At 44.0% G+C, this 23,079-nt stretch overlaps 1 protein-coding gene across 1 annotated transcript; it reads right to left on the bottom strand.

Moving 5' to 3' along the window:
• Positions 1–650: 650 nt before the first annotated feature.
• LOC126419333 (apolipophorin-3b-like) lies at positions 651–22,687 on the bottom strand. The gene is made up of 4 exons (XM_050086517.1): positions 22,530–22,687; positions 11,118–11,312; positions 8,608–8,754; positions 651–917 (listed from the first exon to the last, which is right to left on the bottom strand). The coding sequence occupies exons 1-4, from the start codon at positions 22,572–22,574 to the stop codon at positions 765–767; spliced, it is 540 nt and encodes a 179-aa protein (XP_049942474.1). The 5' UTR covers positions 22,575–22,687; the 3' UTR covers positions 651–764.
• Positions 22,688–23,079: the final 392 nt, after the last annotated feature.

The following is a 23,079-nucleotide window of genomic DNA, read 5'->3' as shown; positions in this document are numbered from 1 at the left end:
CATGAACTGCTATATATATTATGACTTTTGAACACTATTAAGGTAAATACATTTTTTGTTCTCTATCAAAATCTTTCATTTGCTAACTATGCCTTTCAGTAGTTAGTGCCTTCAGTAGTTTGAATCTTTTATTTAGCTGGCAGTAGTGGCGCTCGCTGTATTGCAGTAGTTCGAGTAACGAAGATTTTTGTGAGGTAAGGTATATGTGAAGTGAGTGAAAGGTATAGGTTAGTGTTAGTCAGGGCCATTCATTTGTAGGGATTATTGAAAGTCAGATTGCGTTGCGCTAAAAATATTGTGTGTCAGTTTAGTGTTGATCAGAATAGGTAAAGAGCGAAATGTCTGAGTACGTTCAGTTCTGCTCAGCTGTTTGAAAATCAAATAACGTAAGAGGTTTATCAGCACAGTAATTCATTAAGTTTTCTAAGGGGACGTTTCAAATTGCAACCTGGTTCACGTCGAAGTACAGTAGGTTTCGCTCGGCTTCCCTACTGATGATATGCTGAGACAATGTTCACAGGTAGGTGCAGGTACGTCGTAAAGGGACGGAAGGAGCCGCGCCGCCGCAACGCCTCCTGGTGGTGAATAACTTTTTGTCTGGTGTGCCACGTGTCACTGAGGCAGGGGTCTGTTGCAGTAAAACGAGTAAATAAATAGAGAGGAAAAAGTTGTATTTTACGATAAACTGTACATGTAATTTATTGGCTAAGACAGGCAGAGAGGAAGGTGGTAGAGGGGACAGACGGCGCTTCCGGCAGCGTGGCTCAGTTGGCAGGCTTCTGGACGGCCGACTGGATGGAGTTCTGCAGGTTGGCCGCTGCCTGCTTCGTCTTCTCGGCGGCCTCCTGCAGCGCCGACTGCACCGGACCCCACGCGTCCTGCGCCGCCGCCTGCGTCTTGCTCGCGATGTCCTGCCACTGCAAGCACACGAGAGGCGTGTCACCAGGGGGCAACATCCTAAAAATGCAATTATCAGTATACCTGATCCGCCAGGTTTCAGGACGTGTCGTCTCCCAAGAAATAAATACAGGGTGGTGTAAATACGAGTTATTTATAATCCGTCTTGATTGCAAAAATGTTTATTCACATGACTGGTTTCGGTTCCTCTAGAACCATCTTCAGATTTGAAATGACAGTGATACTAATTGTTGTGTACATAGTTCCGCGTAGTTAGCGCGTACACAACTTTCCTAATAGAGCGCGCCCCGCTAAGCACAACAGCTCGTCCGTCTCCGCACTACGAGATGGCGCTGTCTTAGAGACGGACCAAATTCTGCTTCCGCCGATCCGCGTATTAATATGTAGCGCAGCCAATGAGATTGCTGCTTACGTAGAACCTTTTCTCCTCGCGGATCACACTCGCGCAGTGATACACGAACGCACGAGGCGTTATAACGAGTGTACAGACCTCCGATTAGTCAGTCTGCATTTGTCTGCACCCGTCTGTACCAGTCTGCATTAGTCTGTACCAGTCTATAGTCAAGTGTCAGTCTGCACCTAAGAAGATTATCGTATTCCTGTACATAGCCATGAAGATAAATGTAAAGACACTTTGTCAAGTATCAGAGATATGTGAGAGTAAGATTAACGTACCAAGACCAAAGGAACTTCAGATTGTCAATTGTAAATAGCATCCAGAACCAAGTTAAGTTATTTTTATGCTTGTTATTATATTAATAAATGTGTGTGAAAATTAATCAAGTTCTGTTTTGAGTTTGTCACCGTCAATCTGCTACTCTAAGTGTGCAAGTGGCATTTATATCGTCTGATATAACGGCAGAAGATAAACACGCCACGATAAGACCACGAGACATATTGTTGACACTCGCCTACTTCGTTAGAGCGACAAGTCAAATAATCTGATGGTGTGTGTACCGATGGTCTTACAGTATGCACACCACACTAATTAACTATTTGACAAATGCAAACCTGTTTCGTCCTATCCGATCAACATCAAACGTACCAGAATGTACCTGCAATTTCGGTTACAGGAGTAACCCGTTCACACACTGCAACCTTCACATGCTGCATCACATTAACCTGGTTGGCAGAATGCACGTGATTTATATGAATTATAAAACTCTTAAGGACAGGTGGTGTCTGGTACATTTGTTAGATTACATATGGACATACTATATTAAGTAGATTTTTCAAATTTGTTTTTATCTCTAAAAATACTTAGTTAAGATCTGTAGTTCTCAAGGTTAAAACATTTTTGGAATCAAGACGGATTATAAGTAACATTGTATAACCAGTGATTGCGATATCCCTTCAGACAATAATGTCAGTTTTTGCAAATAAAAGTGGCCTGAATTAGAGGATATGCTTGGACGTATAACTACATCCCGCCACACTCACAACACTTGTACGCCCACCATGTGATTCAACCGTTTCAGAGCGTAGTGGGCGTAGTGCTGACTGTGTCAGTGTGAGTGGAGTAGTGTGGTACTCACATTGGAGCAGTGGGTCTTCGTTGTGGAAAGTTGCATGAGAACATAGTGCCGGCCGCCGTGGCCGAGCGGCTCTAGGCGCTCCAGTCCGGAACCGCGCGACTGCTACGGTCGCAAGTTCGAATCCTGCCTCGGGCATGAATGTGTGTGATGTCCTTAGGTTAGTTAGGTTTAAGTAGTTCTAAGTTCTAGGGGACTGATGACCTCAGATGTTCAGTCCCATAGTGCTCACAGCCATTTTTTTGAGAACATAGTCGTGGGAACGGTATGGTCAGTTGTTTGCTGAGAAGTTTAATGGTGTCAAATGAGTGCCATGGCGTCAGACAGGATGTGTTTTTGAACAAGTCAAAGAACATTCCGAACGGTGCCGCACACCAGAAAACGTGGTTGCAGTACACGAGAAACTGCTTCAGGATCTACTACTCCACCAGACGCCTGTCGCAAGAGACCGGCATATCAAGACGATCATAACCGCCATTTGGCTCTTGCCGCGCGGGATTAGCCGAGCGGTTTAGGCGCTACAGTCATGGACTGTGTGGCTGATCCCGGCGGAGGTTCCAGTCCTCCCTTGGGCATGGGTGCGTGTATTTGTCCTTAGGATAATTTAGGTTAAGTAGTGTGTAAGCATAGGGACTGATGGCATTAGCAGTTGAGTCCCATAAGATTTCACACTCACACAATTTGCTTTCTGTACAATTTGTACAGAAACCAAATGGCAGTTATAAGAGTCGAGGGGCATGAAAGGGAAGCAGTGGTTGGGAAGGGAGTGAGACAGGGTTGTAGCCCATCCCCGATGTTACTGAATCTGCATATTGAGCAAGAAGTAAAGGAAACAAAAGAAAAGTTCGGAGTACGAATTAAAATCCATGGAGAACAAATAAAAAATTTGAGGTTCGCCGATGACATTGTAATTCTGTCAGAGACAGCAAAGGACCTGGAAGAGCAGCTGGACGGAATGAACAGAGTCTTGAAAGGAGGATATAAGATGAACATCAACAAAAGCAAAACGAGGATAATGGGATGCAGTCGAATTAAATCGGGTGATGCAGAGGGAATTCGATTAGGAAATGAGATACTTAAAGTAGTAAATAAGTTTTGCTAATTGGGGAGCAAAATAACTGATGATGGTCGAAGTAAAGAAGATATAAAATGTAGACTGGCAATGGCAAGGAAGTCGTTTCTGAAGAAGAGAAATTGTTAACGTTGAGTATAGATTTAAATGTCAGGAAGTCGTTTCTGAAAGTATTTGTATAGAGTGTAGCCATGTATGGAAGTGAAACGTGGACGATAAATAGTTTAGACAGGAAGAGAATAGAAGCTTTCGAAATGTAGTGCTACAGAAGAATGCTGAAGATTAGATGGTAGATCACATAACTAATGTGGAGGAATTGAATTGGGGAGAAGAGAAATTTGTGGCACAACTTGACTAGAAAAAGGGATCGCTTGGTAGGACATATTCTGAGGCATCAAGGGATCAGCAATTTAGTATTGGGGGGCAGCGTGGAGGGTAAAAAACATAGAGGGAGGCCAAGAGATGACTACACTAAGCAGATTCAGAAGGATGTAGGTTGCAGTAGGTACTGGGAGATGAAAAGCTTGCACAGGATGGAGTAGCATGGAGAGCTGCATCAAACCAGTCTCAGGACTGAAGACCACAACATCAACATGCGGGTGAATACTCCACCTGGATCTCCACGTGCAACCCTGTTGTTCATGCACTAAAAGCAGTAGATGCCACTCAGCACCTTCAGTTTCGTGAGTGGCTGTTCACTGAGACAGCAATGAATGCCTTGGGCATGGCTCTGTTCTTTATGTTTGATAAAGTCTGGTTTCACCTGAGTGGTCATGTGTACTCACAGAACCACAGGTTCCGGGTAGCAGGAATCTGAATAATTTCCACGAAACACCATTGCATGATCAGCAGCTTGGGGTTTGGTGTGAAGCGTCTGCACGCTGCATTATTGGTCCCATTTTCTTTCATTGGACGCTGACTTCGGCGCGTTACATTGCCAACAGATTGAAAGCGTTTGTGCAAGCATTAACGGAGGAGGAAAAGACCTACAGTGCTTTCCAATACGATGGAGCAACTGACCATATAGCCGACCGAACCTTGGTGCAAATTTACACCATATTCACGCCTGACAGTTGTTAGCAGAGGTTAGCTTACCGCGGCCCTAGCTGGCCACTCAGTTCACCGTATCTGTTAGTGTAGTTTTCAAGAACTCCAGCAGAACATTCCGGATGAGATTACAGCAATTCCAGCAGTCCAGCATACTACCGCCTTCAGCAACTTGATGACCAGGGCCCAGAAATGCCAAAAGATGAATGGTGGTCATGTCAGTATCTGATATAGTCAGATTAGTACTGTATTTCGTTTCCTGGGCTGTGTTCCTTTGTATCCTGGAACTCTTTTCTCTGGGCCTCTTTTATTTGTCTCACCCTGTATGAGAGCGTGCTGAAAAATAATGCGTCCGAATTTCTTATGTGAAAAATGTTTTAGTTTTCAAATAAAATACATCTTAATTCTTGATGTCGACGTACTTGCAGTCCTCTGTCCTAGAGGGCACCTAGTTGTACCGTGTAACAAGAGATCAGAAATGAGCTCCGTATATTCACTAAAAACTTGCCAACGAGTTCTCTGACGTCATCTCCGAACTCGCCGATTCCGTGTGCCCGTAGATTCGACTCCTGAGTGTCCGCCGCAACCCACTTGTCTCCTGATCCTGCTGTCAGATACAAGTGGACTCGACTCGCTCAGAAAGGAGAGCGAGTACACTCGCGTCATTCCCATTACATACGTAACCGTTTAGAAAGACATTTGCGCCATTAAACTGTAAATTACTGGTCATTTGTTCCACACAGTTTGAGTTCAGCTTTGTAGCCATTGTCAAGTGCAACCTGAATGTCACAAAACGGCTGACCTGTCTAAATGTCATAAGCAACCGTTGGTCATGGTGACTATTATATACTTATATGACGATTGATCAGTTAGCCGTGAGTATTGTTCTGTTTACAGGTGCATCTATAAAGATGAAATTTCTTCGAAGACTGCTGTAGATTTACTTTAATATTTATAAATCTACTTAGAGAATGTCTAATAATTACGTTGACATAAACACACTTTCGAGGCCTCACCGAGTCTGTAGCGACCGTATGAGAAAACTTGAAATGAGGGTGAAGCGTAATTTGCAGTTGTGTACTTTGCATCAATTAATTTTCGTCTTACAACCCCCCCCCCCCCCCCCCCCCACAGTCTCATAAAACACAGCTTCGTCATAGGGCATCTGATCTTGGCGGTCGGTTATTTTAAGTTTTTCAGTCTTACTTAGCAACAGCAAGCTCGTGTACTGATCTTCCGTAACTACAATAATTCACGACTAGCGTTACACTCTAGCATGCTTCAGTAAGAGAGAACGCCTCGACGAGTATGAAGCGGCCGCAACGCCACGCTTCTCAGACTCGTACTTGCGAAACTGCGGCGGGAACGAACGAAGCCCGTTGGCACTGATATAACAGCTGCACCTTGATTTGTGAAGTATGCAACCCACAACATCAGGCTAATACTCGCCCCGTCTCCGATCTCTATGTGTAACATGGCGGTGTATAATGTAACTATGTCGGTGCATGAAAAACAATGTACTATACTCGAGTTTCGCATTCGACAAGTTCGTCCACATATGGAGCATTCTCTCCTTTAGATGACACACGGGCGCTGCTGCATCTACAACAATCTGATGCCTTGGGTCCACTGTCGTCGATCGTCCTCAATACAGCCCAGACTTGGCCCCATTCAATTTTCATCTGTTTCCGAAACTCAAAGAACATTTTAGAGGGCCTCACTTTGATAGCGATGAAAGTGGTGGAAGCAGCGGTGAGGTTGTGGCTCTGTCAACAAAGTCAGATAGTCTATAGTGATGGTATCAAGAAACTGGTTTCTAGTTAGGAGAAAGGTGTTCGTCGCCGGAGTGATTATGTTTAAAAATAAATATGTAGAATAAAGATGTAAAACATTAATAACATTTCTTGTTATTTAAAGTACTTGAAGAATTTTCACATAAAAATTCGGAGACATTATTTTCCACTACACCTTCATATAACAAGGAATATACTAAACGTATCGTATCTCGAAGGGGTGACAGATGTCCACTAAATAGTTCTGTGCAGGTAGATGACGCTGATACCTATCAAGTAAACATATTTGATTGTGGTATGCAAAGTACATCTTCCTACGTTATTCGTATGATTATGGTCACAGCCGTTATTTCTGTTAATGGTCTAAATTACACCTGAAGAAAGATAGTCTTCCACCGGACTGTAAATAAAACGCTTTATTCCCCACTACTAGTTGCCGGCATGGTCCATTGTTCAAGCTCATCGGTAGCAACGAGGAAGACGTATCTGCATCTGTTGCGTCAGAAAATGTGCATAGTAAAACATTTTAAAACTCAGTCTGGTCGAATAATGTCTGTCTTCAAGTTTATCCAGGCTGTGGTGCCGATCTAGAAGAATATGATTATGATGAAATCCGTCGTATTAACCAGTTGGGAAATAAAGCTAGAAAATAACCCCAGAATATATTTTTGTTCATATACGAATAATATTAGACTGACACTGAAATTTAAAAGTCTGAAATCTAAAAAAAATAATCTCTTGGATATCGAAAAATATAGGTAAAAAAGTACAATCGAACAAAACTCAAAGTAGAGATACATAATATAAACTTAAAAAACTTGTTCAGCTTTGAAACTTCCAGACAGATCAAAACTATGGGCCTGACCGGATTCGAACCTAGAACCTACGCCTTTTGCGGACAAGTGCTCTACCGAAATTTAAAAAATTTAAATTTTTTTGTGGTCTCTCATGTCCCTGGTAGCCCATCCGTTCGCATTTTCCCCTAAAGATTCTCATCTGATCACGTTATTGGATTTCCTGCATTATTTGCATGCCTTGTTTTCTCATTATCCACTGGCACGACTGAAGGTTAAGTAACGTGTTTTGTAAGCTTCACTTTTTGTGTTTTTGTGTGTGTAAAATGCATTCCAGCTTCAATATTCTACTAGGTAACTGCTAGAAACCTCCCAGAATTAATCTTAGCACCCTAGGACTGGGACCAAGACAGAATTCGCCTTTCCAGATTGATACCTTAGTATGCAGCCGTGCCAACAGGATGTGTGTCTTGATGACAGCATGCTGCGCTGTTTCCACCCAGTTGAGTGCGAGGAGTTGCCAACTTCTGGAGAGGACGTTTTCTTGACATGGAGATTTGATGAAATTTTTTCATTTCTTATATAGATAAATGAAATTTTCTACTAAATTTACAGTATTTCCCATCGCAAATGGCAATGCTAAACCTGTGGTTTTGTAGAACCACAGACAATAATTTCTAGAAATGCTTTAGAATTCAGAAACAAATGAAATGTGTGTATCCCAGATTGCAGGAGTGGGTTATTTCACTGATCGAAACTAATATAGCAACAGATAGATATTTATTGAAGTGGCGCACCAGCTGTCAATAGAACAACATGACAAAGAAAGACGATGAATGGCTCTACCTCCATTTTCCATCCTTAGAACTCCATACCACTCCCACCAGTTCCGTGCGACCAATGTACTTTTCTGTTATAGATGTGAAACGAGCCTTTCTTGGACCATGGGATTATTATACTCGTTACCCATATTTAACTCAGCACGTTCATTACATACACTTCCCATGGCGAGACAGAAACTGATGTATCTCCGGATAGTCCACTCAAACCATTACCACCAATCACGAATAGTATAGTTGCTTCAGGACGACTAACAGGAATTTTTGAAGGTAGTGTATGAAACACGCTGGATAGTTTGGCACCAGTATTGCCATACGGAGTGGACATGCGTCCTACAGGAGAGTCAGAGGGTACAGTAGCCGGAGGACGCTAGAATTTTGGTAAAGCTATAGACATTTAATTTGTTCAAATGGACCACAGTATCTCTGTGGAGTGTATCCTAAGGTCATGCACTGCGTCTTTTGATCTTTCGCAGGGCATAACAGATCCTCTAGGAATTTTCCTGAAGCTCTCCAAGGTAACGACAGAACACATAGATCAGGATGGCGATTGCTGTGACCGGTCGATCACATTCTTGCGTAGAAATACTTGCAGAGAGGCCGGCAACTCACCTGGTGTCCAACGTTGTTGAGTGTCGACTGGAGAGAGTTGAGCTGTTCTTCCAGGTTGATGGACGTGGCGGCGTCGTGGATGCTGTTGTTCAGGTTACGAACGAAGGTGTTGAGCTGTTCCGACACAGCGCCCTGGTGCTTCTCGGCCTGAGACAGACAAAAGCCTTCTAAAGGGAACTGCACACTGTTTGACGGACACATAAACCCTTAATGTGAGACGTAGGAAACCAGTCAAAAAAGTTTACTCAGACTCTACCACATTATGCCACATTGTCAGAGGATATCTGGGTATAGTATAGTGCCACAATGTTTTTCTTAATGATGGGCTGAACACTTTACAGACAACGTAATTCAAACGAAACTGATGATTCCAGTTGACCAAATGTAGAACTATTCGTTTGCGAATTTTTCAGTGTTTCGATTGTAAACAGAGGTGGTCTACAATATAGTATTATTTGACATAGAAGAGTGAAAATAATGCTGTTTTACGCCTGCCTTGCGTACTATACTCGCCAATAAGGCAGCCAGTAATCCCTCTCTTCATAAACCCTTCAACAGGGCAGTTATAGTAACATCACCGGCCAACGTTCGTTTCTCAATACCTGCCCAACCTTACGAGACCCTGGAGCATAGGCAGTCACAACATCTGCTACATTGCTTGTCCTCTTAAAGCTGATTTTATTGTGAGCAGTTATGAGGACATCAGATGCTGTGAGCTGCTGACAAATAGTATGAGGTGCAATTAAAGGCCAGCTCTCTGTTTCGTCCGCTGTCTACAGGGTTATTCATACAGAGTTGTGAGCAAAATTGTGCAAACACAAAACCACATTACCCTCCCAAACACGGCGTCGGAAAACCGTTGACATTCAAACCAGCTTCCAGTCGTCTCGGAATGAATAAATACAGGCCTTATATGGTTTTTAAGTGAGTCTTATACTACTCTTCCTGCAAAATACTGACAAGGTCAGGTAACTGTGATGGAGGTGGATAACGATCACACGCTCTTCTCTCCAAAGTTGACCGCAAAGGCTAAAAAATACTGAGATCTGATGTCAGTGGTGGCCAGGGGAGATCCTGGTGCTCACGAAACCATTCCTGGACGATGCAAGCTGTGTGAACAGGGCCCTATCGTCTTCGAACACAGCGTTATCACATGTTCACATGTGTGTAAATTCCTAAGGGACCAAACTGCATAGGTCATCGGTCCCTAGACTTACACACTACTTAAACTAACCTATGATCAGAACAACACACACACCCATGCCCGAGGGAGGACTCGAACCTCCGGCGGGAGAGGCCGCGCAGTTCGTTACATGACGCCTCAAACCTCGCGCCCATTCCGCGCGGCGCAGCTTTATCACTGGGGGGAAAAACACTGTACCGTGGGATGGACTTGATCAGCCAAAATGGTCCCATAATCCTTGGCAATAATAGACCTTACAGAGTAACCAAGGAACACATGGATATGGCTGCCCAAATCATCACCTAACTCGAGCCATGTTTCATTCTTGGCACTTAAACTCGGCCAGAAGTTGTAAATAGTGTGAAACGAGATGCATTCGACCAAATGCTGTCTTTTGGTCCATAGTTCACGTTTTATTGCTTCGTTACCAGATTTTCCTGTTACGGATATTTGCATCACTGATGAGTAGTTTTGTAATTCCAGCTCGCCCTGAAATTCCGTGCTTATGGAGCTTCCTTCGTGTTGTTTTGGTGATGACAGGGTTCGCGAATGGGACATTCAGTTCTGCAGTGAATTTTTGCAGCTCACTCCTCTAATTTTTCGTCACAATCCTCTTCGACTCAACATACACTATCGTCCGCGTTGCGACTTAGCAGATGATGTTTTTCCATTTTCCCTGTTTGCTATACCAGTATTTGATATGATGCCTCCTGGAATTTCAAACACTTCCGCTGCCTGGGTCACGGGAGCACCCAGCATGCGAGCACCAACAATTTGCCCAAATTCGAATTCGCTCATCTCCGATGTAACGCATTCACAACCACACAGAACACTGCCCTGCCCGTGGCAGATACTTACAATGTATTGAGGACATTGCAAGGTGCGGTTAATTTAAGTGATACATTAATTACAGTAAGTGATACACAATTTTTCTTCCTATACTTTTATTCCAACACTATAAATTTAATTTTTTTTTTTGCCTTCGGTTATCTGGGAGGTAGTAATCATTCAAGTGGCTGGTACTACTGGAAGGAGACTACATACTTGTCGACCAACAAGGGGTGCAATAAACTAGCTTTGGGAATGATAGTGGAAAATGAGATGATCTTGCGAGAAACTTGTTTCAGTGCACAACGCATCTAGGAAGTCCACTTTATGTGGGAGACTCTGTTCATCACAATGTCACACAAAGCACAATGCGAAACTTGAGTCATCTCCAGTCTGCTTAAAATTTATCCCTTGTCTCTTTGGTCACACTGGAGAACAACGCTAGTTTTCTGTGGACATCTCCCTGCCTTAGTGTACCATGACGGCGAGCGTCACTCACCTCCTGCTTGAGTGTGGAGGTGACCTCGGCGATCTTGGTCTTGAAGGCATTAGCCTGCTCGGTGAGCAGGTTGAGGGCCTCGTCTTGCGTTGGCAGGCCCAGTGTCTCGCGGAGCTCATGGGCGGCGTTGACGATCGTGTGGTTCAGTTGCTCCACCGTCTCTGCGATGTTCACCTGGCCAGCATCTGGTCGCGCCTGTGGACAGGTGATTTGAGCCGTCAAAGAACGGAAAGAACCCTTATGTTGCTGCGCAATGCGACTTGGTGGGTTAAGTCGAAACAACAATTATTGTGGCTGTATGTATGAACTCGGGAGACCATACTTAACTTACGACTTGTCTTAGAAGATACACCGAATAAAAGCAAACCAACGTTTCTAGCTATTGTTGATTTAGAGAAAGCTTTTGACCATACTGACTGAAATGCATTTTTTTACGTTCTGAAGGTAGCAAGAGTAAAATACAGTGAACGAAATGTTATCTACGACTTGTATAGAAACCACTCTGCTGTTATAACAGTCGACGGAAATGAAAGGGAAGCAGTAGTTGAGAAGGGAGTGATATGATTATAGTCTGTTTCCTGTGTAATTCAATCCGTACATTGAGCAAGCACTAAAAACCAAAGACTAATTAGGAAAGGGAATTACAGTTCAGGGAGGGGAAATAAAAACAATGACTTTTGCTTATGACATTCTAATTATGTCAAAGACGGCCAATAACTTGGAAGACTGTGTCCTCAAGAGTTTATAAGACAAATATCGACAAACGTAAAAAAAGGGCAATGCAGTTTAGCCAAATTACATCAGGCGATGCTGATACAATTACATAAGGAAATGACACACTAAAAACAGTAGATCAGTTTTGCTTTTTAAGCAGCAAAATAAGTGAGGATGACCGAAGTAGAGAGGATAGAAAATCCAGACTGATAGTAGAAAGAAACTCGTTTCTGAAAAAGAGGAATTTTTTTAACATCGGGTATAAATGTTTTAGAGAGGTCTTTGTATGGAGTTGAGCCTTGTACGGAAGTGAAACCTGAACAATAAGAAGCTCAGACAAGAAGAGAATAAAACCTTTTGAGATGTTGTGCCACAGAAGAATGTTGAAAATTAGACGGATAGATCGAATAATTAGTGAGCAGGTGCTGAACCGAATTGAGGAATAAGAAATTTTTGGCTCAACTAGAGTAACAGCACGGATTCGTTGATGGCACACAATCAAATAAACTGTATGGTTCCAGGGAACTTTTCAAGTCTGAAGCATCTACGACGTATATATGCAGACTGAAGGGCAGAATTAATATTTGTACCACGGGCAGGATTCGAACCCAGATACCCCACTCTCCAGGCAGATGTGCTAACTACTACGGCACCCTAGCACAGTGGCATGTTTGAGACTTGGAAAGGTCTCTGGAACTATATACTTTTATTTGATTAAATCAACTATGCCTGGGTTTCAAGCAGGACACCCCGTTTCATTTGATGTTGAGGTGCTATTCCAATATATTTGGAAAGCCTCTGCAATGCTGTTAGAGTTTAGGGGGCATACCAAGTGGGCAGCGGCGTGAATGGAACTTTGAATTGAGGAGGGAGGTGTGCTAGGGTAGTCCGTCCAATTGTGCAAAGCCACCGTACCAGGGTGGCGTAGTGGTTAGCACATCTGCCTAGTGAGCCGGAGACCTGGGTTCAAAACCTGGCCTTGATACAAACTGTCATTCAATTTGCATATATACATGATAGGACACATACTGAGACATCGAAGAATCGTCATATGGTACTGGAAGGAATTTTAGGGGTGCGAAATGTAGAGGGGGACCAAATCTTGGAAACAATAAGCAGGATCAAGTGGATGTAGGTTTCAGTAGTTATGCAGAGAGGAAGAGGCTTTCATAGGATAGACTAGCCTGGAGAGCTGCATCAGTGTAGTATTCGGATGAGCGGCCTGAACATTAATATAATAGCTAGAGGCCTTTCTGGGTCGAATCCGCCCGGCGGATTAACGACGAGAGCCAGTGTGCCAGCCAGCCTGGATGTAGTTTTCAGGTGGTTTTTCACATCCCGCTAGGTGAATACCGGGCTGGTCTCCACGTTCCACCTCGGTTACACCCGTCGCAGACATTTGAAACACGTCCACACTATTTCACGATTTCCACCAGACGCAGACAGTTGGGGTACACTGATTCAGTCCTGGGGGTGGGGGTGGGAGGGGGGGGGGGTGTACAGGGTGGCGGCAGGAAGGGCATCCCGCCATCCGTAACACTAACAATATTGCCAAATCCTTTGTAACCACGCCGACCCTGTGATCGCTGCGGGACTATGGCGTAAACGAAAGAAAGAAAGAAAGAAAATCCTTTCTGGGGTCCGTGATTGATCAATATCTTTTATTGTGAAGGACATGCTAAGCAGAACACAATATCTGTTTTTTACGCCTCTAATATAAACGGCTTAACGCAGATTTGAAACTTATAATCACCATCGTAAAATTTCTAGATACCAGTGCCGAGGTATATCATGCCGGCCGGTGTGGCCGTGCGGTTCTAGGCGCTTCAGCCTGGAACCGCGTGACCGCTACGGTCACAGGTTCGAATCCTGCCACGGGCATGGATGTGTGTGATATCCTTAGGTTAGTTAGGTTTAAGTAGTTCTAAGTTCTAGGGGACTGATGACCACAGATGTTAAGTCCCATAGTGCTCAGAGCCATTTGAACCATTTTTTGAAAATATGATGTTTTCTAAACATTTGATTGACTAAATACCAATTTCTTCAACTACGTTACAAATGTGGACCATATTTTACAAAAAATGTTTCAGGTCTTGCCAAGCCAAGCACAACGTGCTGTTCTTACATAGCGGAGTGAGAAGTTGAAACTCATCAAATGTCCAGAAAGCATCATGTTTCAATGAGGATTTTCTTGACCAAGAGAACTGTACGTGACGTTTTACATGATAATCTTGTCTACCAGTAGAATTTTGCTGTACGTATTTTTAGAAAATGGTTCAAATGGCTCTAAGCACTATGGGACTTAACATCTGAGGTCATCAGTCCCCTAGACTTACAACCACTTAAACCTAACTAACCTCCGTGCCCGAGGCAGGATTCGAACCTGCGATCGTAGCAGCAGCGCAGTTCCGGACTGAGGCGCCTAGAACCGCCCGGCCACAGCGGCCGGCGTATTTTTTACATCAATTTGAAAATTATACTTCCTCCTGAAAGTATTCGTCAATAAAACATTTCTCACTAGAAGCAGCTTATGGTTGGTAGCATGGATTGTTTCAGTATGCGGCGGGACTTAAATAAAATAAGTTGCTCATTATTATGGTAGGTCAAGTAACTTTTATTGAATGCCGCGTTACACGTAAAAGTGACACAGATTAACAAAGATCGGAACGTTGTACCAGTCGTTCAGTTGCTCGACGGTAGACATGCACTCTATGGTGACGGAGCTATTCGGGACCCACTGTGTGAACTTACTCATCGTTCGAAAATTTCTTGCCGCTTAGATTTTCTTTCAGTTTGTAGAAGAGCTGGAACTCGCATGCTGCAAAATCTGGATTATATTGCGGATCAGTGGTAGCCACGTCTTTTCGGCCTTGGTGAAACTACTACGATCATTTCACTGCGAATGGACACGTCACAACATTTGGTCCATATACTGCCACAATTTCACGGTGAATCTGTGTGCAATTTTGCCCACAAGACTTGAATTGTCCCACACAGTTCAGCTTTGGAGTACGTTCCCAGTTGACGAGTTATTTCAATCGCACACTGTGAAACACGTGTTATCCATCCTGCAGCAGAACTGGGTCTGCAGGAAACACGGAACCTGTACTACCTTCCGATATTGCGGCACCCTTGTTGCGTCATGGTCTTAGCGTGGGACGAAATGTGTAACTTACTTTCTGACGTCCCTACGTGCATTACACGATCTGAGAGATAGGGTGACTGTTTGCTGAAGACGCTGTAGCGTTCGGGACAGTGTCGTCTAAATTTATTGCAGAAAGATACAAGAGGAATTGGACATAATTCGCATTTGATGAAATGAGTGGCAGCCTGCTGTAAATGTGAAAAAAGTAAATTAATGCACATGCGTGCGAAAAACAATCCTATAACGTTCGAATACAGTACAGGTGGTGTGCTGTTTGACACGGTCACGTCGGTGAAATATCTAGGCATATCGTTCTGAAAAGCAACGTGAAATGGAACGAGCACGTAAGATCGGTTATAGGGAACGCCAGTGGTCCACTTCGATTTTGTTGAAGACTTACAGGAAAGTGTAGCTCATCTATAAAAGAGACTGCATACAGAACACTTGTGTGATCCATTCTTGAATTGCTCAAGTGTCTGGGATCCTCAGCAGGTCGGATTAAAGGAAAACTTCCAAGCAAATCAGAGGCGCGCTTCTAGAATTGTTACCGCTAGGTTCGATCAACACTCGAATATTACGAAAACACAATGTAAACTCATTTAGACAACGGTCATTTGCGACAGACTGCAGAACCATGCTACTCGCACAAACATACAGCGAAGACAAGAAAAAATCGGGGTTCGCACGGACGCATATAGTCAGTCGTTCTAAGCTCGTCCCATTTGCAAGGCGGGTAGGAGGGGGAATGACTAGTAGTAGTACAAACTACCCTCCGCCATGCACCATATGGTGAATATGTATGTAGAAGTAAAATATTTGAGTTTGACATTTGCTTGGTGAAAGTAGTGTTGATTTTCCAGTTAATGTTGATTCTGATTGGGGCACAGGTAGATGTGTTATACATAAATCCCGAAAAATCCTATTTTCATTTTGTAATTAACTGTTTCTTTACATCATTGATGACTGGACCCAAGGAACCTTATAGTAACTCCAATAGCAGTGGATTTCGTTTTTCAGTTTTGGAAGCTATTATCTTAATATTGGAAGTAATTCTTTTTTATTGTTACTACACGGTTAAACTTAAATAATAACTGTAAATAAGGTGAGAATGCATTACTTTATGTATTTTTGGTGGTGTGCCTTTGCCATCCTCTAATCCTTGAACTTACTTGCCCGACCAATTACCAGAGGATTTACAGTTTTTACAACTCATTGTAGGAGATGAAAGAAGTGCTAAGAAACAGAAAAAATTCCAGGACCAACTGGGCATCGAATTCCAGACTTTTGGGTTGGTAGTTGGACACTCACAAGCTTTGACGCAGAATTATGCGTTAACAGGATAAAACTATAAAAAATAAATCGCCTGTGGTTCAAATGGCTCTGAGCACTATGCGACTTAACTTCTGAGGTCATCAGTCGCCTAGAACTTAGAACTAATTAAACCTAACTAACCTAAGGACATCACACACATCCATGCCCGAGGCAGGATTCGAACCTGCGACCGTAGCGGTCACGCTGTTAAATCGCCTGTCTAAGAACGTAGGGGACGTTTGTAAAAACCCTCAAAAGGAAAGTGACGAAATATTTTATAAAGTAAGACATTCCATCTTGTTGTAGGCGGAAGAATTTTGGGCTCGAAGCTTGATACATCTTAGGCAGTAGGAAACAACAAGAATGAAGTTATTCAGATTTGTCAAGGGTTGGAACAGAGGAAATCAAATCGGCAACAATTGCATAAGGGCAGAAGAAGATGCCCAATATGAATAGAAAACGCTGCATAGGACAAAACTGAATGGAAGGAACAAGTTGTGCGTACGTAGGAGACCAAATCGCAAAGTAAGCTTTCCTTCATAAAAATGTGGGAAGAAGATCAGTGAGCAGTCCGAGGAAAAGATGGTAAATCGGAAACAGGTTTCCTTAGTGTCAACGCGGAGAGTCAGAAAAAATAACTAATTTTCGTCTTGATCTACAATGAGTAGATTTCAGATTTCTGGCAGTAATGTAGCCACAAACAATCGCAAATTTCTTTTTCGTGGGGGTGAAGCACCGAGGAAACGCCGTAAGCGTCCCAGTCGTAAGAGCATACGTCGTCAGGAATGCGAGAAGCCAGCCATATCGCAGCAGCAGTGGGTCTGCTGTCGCTCGTGACATAACAGCGGTGCGGGTCGCGCCTTGATCTTGAGCCAGTGGGAGGCCATCCTGGTATCGGTTATCGCGAGGTCAGAGTTCACACGCTATCGGCCGTCTGTGTGGACACTTGGCCAACATCCGCCAAGTTGAGGGCCGCCTCCGAAAACTTCTGTTAAGGGAATACGTTAGCGAGTAGCAACGTGGTGCATCTTCACTCGCTCTGGATCCAAAGCAGGACAGTTGATATTTTTAAAAATATCAGGCTTCCGATATATCGATATTTAAAAAACTTCACTATCGAAAAGAAGTATCGATATTTCGACTGAAGAACATATCGACGTACGGCCTATAAAAATGTGGGCTGCATATCGTGAATATACTGCCAGGGGTGTATATTTAAGTGCAGTATTGATTTTTTTAGATATTCTGTACACCAAGTTACCATCCTGCTTATCCCCCTTAGAGCAAGAACTGAAAGGAAAACTATGAGCGTTCACGCTTGGTGAAAACCACTTTTTTAGATACGGTAGCCGGCCGCTGTGGGTGAGCGGTTCTAGGCGCTTCAGTCCAGAACCGCTGCTGCTACGGTCGCAGGTTCGAATCCTGCCTCGGGCATCGATGTGTGTGATGTCCTCAGGTTAGTTAGGTTTAAGCAGTTTTAAGTCTAGGGGGCTGATGACCTCAGATGTTAAGTCCCATAGTTCAGAGCCATTTGAACCATTTTTTAAACAACGGTAACTGTATGTAAGTGGCACAGTAAAAGCTGTCCGATGTGTCCGACTTCGGTTTCGTCATATATCGGATTTTTCCAGAACGCTTCACGCTGACTTATCTGTTTCTTCATTTCCGTAAACGCCAGCGAACTAGTACTTGTGGTGTCAAAATTGCGTGGTGAAGTTAAACGTTGCAGTTTCTATTGATAGCGCCCAACGCCGATTATGTCAGCGTTTCCCCTCACATGTCTCCATTCTCCGCAAAAACCAGTCATGTTATTTAGATTTTTGTTCGTCATTTTCAGCACCTTTTTTGAAGAATGCCGATGTGAAGAAATACCACACTAGTTGCTATTTCCTCGCATCAGAACACCTCAAAGAGTACTGAACATGACGAAAACTCAAAAAGTAGTAAGACTCCTTCACACAGCGAAAATAAAATTATGTTGTTCTACAATTTCAAAAGAACAATTTCAATTATTTACCGAAAATTTCGAAAAGGTATAATATAAAATAAAAATATTGGCACTCGGTTTTGCCGTACCGATATCGACATATCCAGCACAAAATTATCGCCGATATATACCGAAATTATGGGAAAATGCAGATATATAGATATTTTGTCAAGAGCCCTATTCCAAAGTCGAAGTACGCGGGTGAGTACTGGTCTTGCGGTGAAACGTCTGCACTGTACACAGGCTCGCCATGAAATCCCGGTGGTATATGGTCAAATGCAATGTTGCGACCATCCGTGGTGAAATGCTGCCAACAAACTGACTAAAGCAGCGCAGGCTTGACTGATTCTGATCGGGAAAGAAGGCCATCGGCACAGGCGACAATTTCCGAACTTATTCGGAGGAGTCACATATTTTCCAACGCTGAGGACGTTCACACAGCTGTTCTATCACTAAGAGAGGGGACGACTCGTAGAACGTCTCGATCGTTGGTTACGCAACCTTGGTGACCATGTGAAAAACAGAGTAAAGTATTTCTGCCACTTCGAAGTGTAGTGAAGCCTTCAATAGAAGTAGCCTGGCTTGCCGTTGTTTTGTGTAACTTACTATTTTAAATCTCATTGTGATAACAAACTGCTTGAATTCCGCTCCTACCAAGAAAGCTTTGTTACTTAATATTTAAAAAGGCACGTGACTTACTGGCCAGCGGTCTTGCCGCAGCGATTACACCGCTTCCTGTCACATCATTGAAGTTAAGCTCTGTCGGTGTAGGCTAGTACTTGGATGGCTGACCCTACCGGTTTGCCGAGCGCTGTTGGCAAGCGGATTTCACTCAGCCTTTGTGAGGCCAATTGAACAGCTGCTTGACTGAGAAGTAGCGGCTCCGGTCACGAAAAGGGACTTGAGGACAAGCGCACTAAATCACTAACTGAACATTCTGAGAATGAATACTCATTCATTTGATGTACATTTGCAAATGGTTACACTAATAATTAAGAAAAAGCAGGCTCATTTGCGTGACGCTATTCCTGTTCCCAGCACCTCTCCTTTACAGTATCTGGTAGCAAGAATTTTTGAAGACCTGAATTTCGTAAGTGCTATACCACCGCAGTCAATCTTAACCGCCATGGAAAAGTGTACGGTTATTACAGAAAGCTTGAAACGTTACTTAAATACAAGGAAAGGTGAATTTACATATTTAGGGCTGCCACTGTAGTTATATTTGAATGAGAAGGGATTTCTGGGTCTTGCAAAAAGTTCTAGACATCAAAAGTAGCTATGGAATGATCATATAAAACTAATTGTTGGTAAGGCGGGTACCAGGTTGAGATTCATTGGGAGAGTGCTTAGAAAATGTAGTCCATCAACAAAGGAGGTGGCTTACAAAACACTCGTCCGACCTATACTTGAGTATTGCTCATCAGTGTGGGATCCGTACCAGGTCGGGTTGACGGAGGAGATAGAGAAGATCCAAAGAAGAGCGGCGCGTTGCGTCACTGGGTTATTTGGTAACCGTGATAGCGTTACGGAGATGTTTAATAAACTCAAGTGGCAGACTCTGCAAGAGAGGCGCTCTGCATCGCGGTGTAGCTTGCTCGCCAGGTTTCGAGAGGGTGCGTTTCTGGATGAGGTATCGAACATATTGCTTCCCCCTACTTATACTTCCCGAGGAGATCACGAATGTAAAATTAGAGAGATTAGAGCGCGCACGGAGGCTTTCAGACAGTCGTTCTTCCCGCGAACCATACGCGACTGGAACAGGAAAGGGAGGTAATGACAGTGGCACGTAAAGTGCCCTCCGCCACACACCGTTGGGTGGCTTGCGGAGTATCAATGTAGATGTAGATGTATGTGTTGGCTCCAGTAGCTCGCCAACACCGTTTCTGCTTTTTGTTGTACTTCTCATAATTAGTCTCCAACGTAAGTAACATATTTACTAATTTTAGCATCTCCGTTTCCAGATATATTTTCCCATATTTCGACAACTAATAGCATTGTTCGGTTTCTTCTGACGCTACGGTACTCACTTGATTTTAATCACTATAAGGCTAGCAAACTAGACTTCCAATAATTCTAAAGTGAACGCGCGTTCCACAGAGCGTGACGATATTTGCACAATTAAGTTTACTCAACACAAAAAATCGCGCAAAGTAAGCAGTTTGATATACGGAGCTGAGCTGGCGAAGAAATACAAAATGAGCCATAGACTATACAGTACAACCAGTCTGCGCAATAAAAATCTAATTTCAGTGGATCCGTCGATATACTGTGCAAAAGAACGGAGCCACAAAATTACAAATGGCTCTGAGCACTATGAGACTTAACATCTATGGTCATCAGTCCCCTAGAACTTAGAACTACTTAAACCTAACCAACCTAAGGACATCACACAACACTCAGCCATCACGAGGCAGAGAAAATCCCTGACCCCGCCGGGAATCGAACCCGGCAACCCGGGCGCGGGAAGCGAGAACGCTACCGCACGACCACGAGCTGCGGGCCGCAAAATTACAGACCAATATCTTCAGTCGGTTTCCTGCAGAACCCTTGAACATATTCTCAGTTGAAATATAGTAAATTTCCTTCAGGGGGAGAACTTCTGTTCAAAAATCAGCGCAATTTTAGAAAGCGTCGCTCGTGCGAAACTTAGATTGCCCTTGCCTTACATGAGATTCAGCGAACCATGGATGAAAGGCAACAGGCGGACACCATATTCCTACATTTCCGTAAAGCGTTTGATACGGTGCAACACTGCCGACTGTTCATGAAGTTACAAGCATACGGAATGGGTTCCCAGGAATGTGAGTGTTTCGAAGATGGCTCGAAAACTTCTTAAGTAACAGAACCCAGTAAGTTGTACTGGTCGGCGAGCGTTCGTCAGTGACAAGGGTATCGCCGGCCGGGATTGCCGAGCGGCTCTTGGCACTACAGTCCGGAACCGCGCGACCGCTACGGTCGCAGGTTCGAATCCTGCTTCGAGCATGGATGTGTGTAATGTCCTTAGGTTAGTTAGGTTTAAGTAATTCCCAGTTCTAGGTGACTGATGACCTCAGAAGTTAGGTCCCATAGTGCTCAGAGTCATTTGAACCATTTTTGACAAGGGTACCGTCAGGACTGCCCCAGGGAACTGTGCTAGGGCTACTGATATTTTCTATATACATAAATGACCTGGCGGACAGGGTAAGCAGCAGTGTAAGGCTGTTTGCTGATAAAGCTGTGGCGTATGAGCTGGTGTCGTCGTTAAGTGACTCTAGGAAGACACAAGATGCTTTAGACAAAATTGGTAGTTGGTTTGATGAATGGCAGTTAGCTGTAATTGTAGAAAAATGTAAGTTAACGCGGATAAACAGGAACAACAAAGCCATAATGTTCGACTACAGATGATTCAAATGGCTCTAAGCACTATGGGATTGAACATCTGAGGTCATCAGCCCCTAGATTTAGAACTACTTAAGCCTAACTAACATAAGGACATGAAGCACATCCATGCCCGAGGCAGGATACAAACATGCGACCGTAGCAGTAGCGCGGTTCCGGACTGAAGCGCCTAGAACCGCTCGGCTACAGCGGCCTGCAGTAGTGTACAGGCTGACACAGTCATGTCTATTAAATATCAAGCGCAACGTTGCAAAGCGATATGGAATTTAATGAGATGCAAGTATTGTAGTTGGGAAGGCGAATGGTCGACTTCGGTTTATTGGGAGAACTTTAGGAAAATTTGGTTCATTTGTAAAGGATACAACTTAAAGGACACTTTGTGACCTATTCTTGAGTACTGTTCCAATGTTTGGGATCCGCACTAGGTCAGATTAAAGTAAGACATCGACGCAATTCAGAGGCGGGCTGCTACATTTCATATCAGTAGTTTCGAACAATACGCAAGTATTACGGAGACGCTTCGGGAACGCAGATGGGTATCCCTGGAGGGCAGGGGACGTTGTTTTGGAGGAGCACTACTGAGAAAATTTTGTGACCCGGCAGTTGAGACTGACTGCAGAACGATTCTACTGCCGCCAGCTTACATTTCAAGAATATCAGAGAAATTAGGGCTCGTACGGTGACATACAGACAGTCCTTTTTCTTCGCTCTACTTGCAATTATTGGTACAGAGTACCTTCCGTCACGAAGCATATGGTGGCTTGCGGAGTACGTATGTAGATGTAGAACCTTATGTCTTATTTATGAATCGTCAATAATATTGCACAGTATTACTGAAACTCTAGGAGTCGCTTTAGACGTGTAGCGGATAGCTCACCTGGCAGGCGACGGCCAACATCAGGAGAGCCAGCAGAGTCTTCATGGCGCTTGCGGTGGCGGCTTCTGCGGTCGTGTGGTCGTGGGGAGCGCTGAGTGCGTTGCAGCTGGCTGCGCCGCCCGCGCGCTATATAGACGGCTGTGGGCGCCGAACTTTGCTCCGGGACACCACTCCCTCTCTCCCTCCCACCTCCCACTCTGCCTGACAGATGAGGGAAGTGAGTCACGGCCAGGCGGATCTCCTCCACGGTCCTCTCCCACTGTCTCCGTGATACCCCTGCGTCTGCTTTCGCATTTTTCCACAGGCAAGCCTGGCGGCGTTTCATTGCTGCGAGACCCCAGTCAGTCACCGGATGCCACGGTTTTCCAAGCATCCACATCATTTGTGTCATGATCACAGATATACATCATCATCATCATCCTTTCGAAAACTGGTCTATTACTTGTTCCGAACTTGCGAACGAAATCATTCCAGTCTTTTCCGAGGTCTTCCGATATCTCTTTTCCCATTCCGCTTGCAATCAAACTCGTCTGGGGAATTCTACGACCTG

This window comes from Schistocerca serialis, chromosome 9 (assembly GCF_023864345.2).
Source record: "Schistocerca serialis cubense isolate TAMUIC-IGC-003099 chromosome 9, iqSchSeri2.2, whole genome shotgun sequence".
Lineage (NCBI taxonomy): Eukaryota > Metazoa > Arthropoda > Insecta > Orthoptera > Acrididae > Schistocerca > Schistocerca serialis.
Note: the sequence above shows the minus strand (reverse complement) of the source record. Positions and strands in the feature narration are given on the sequence as shown.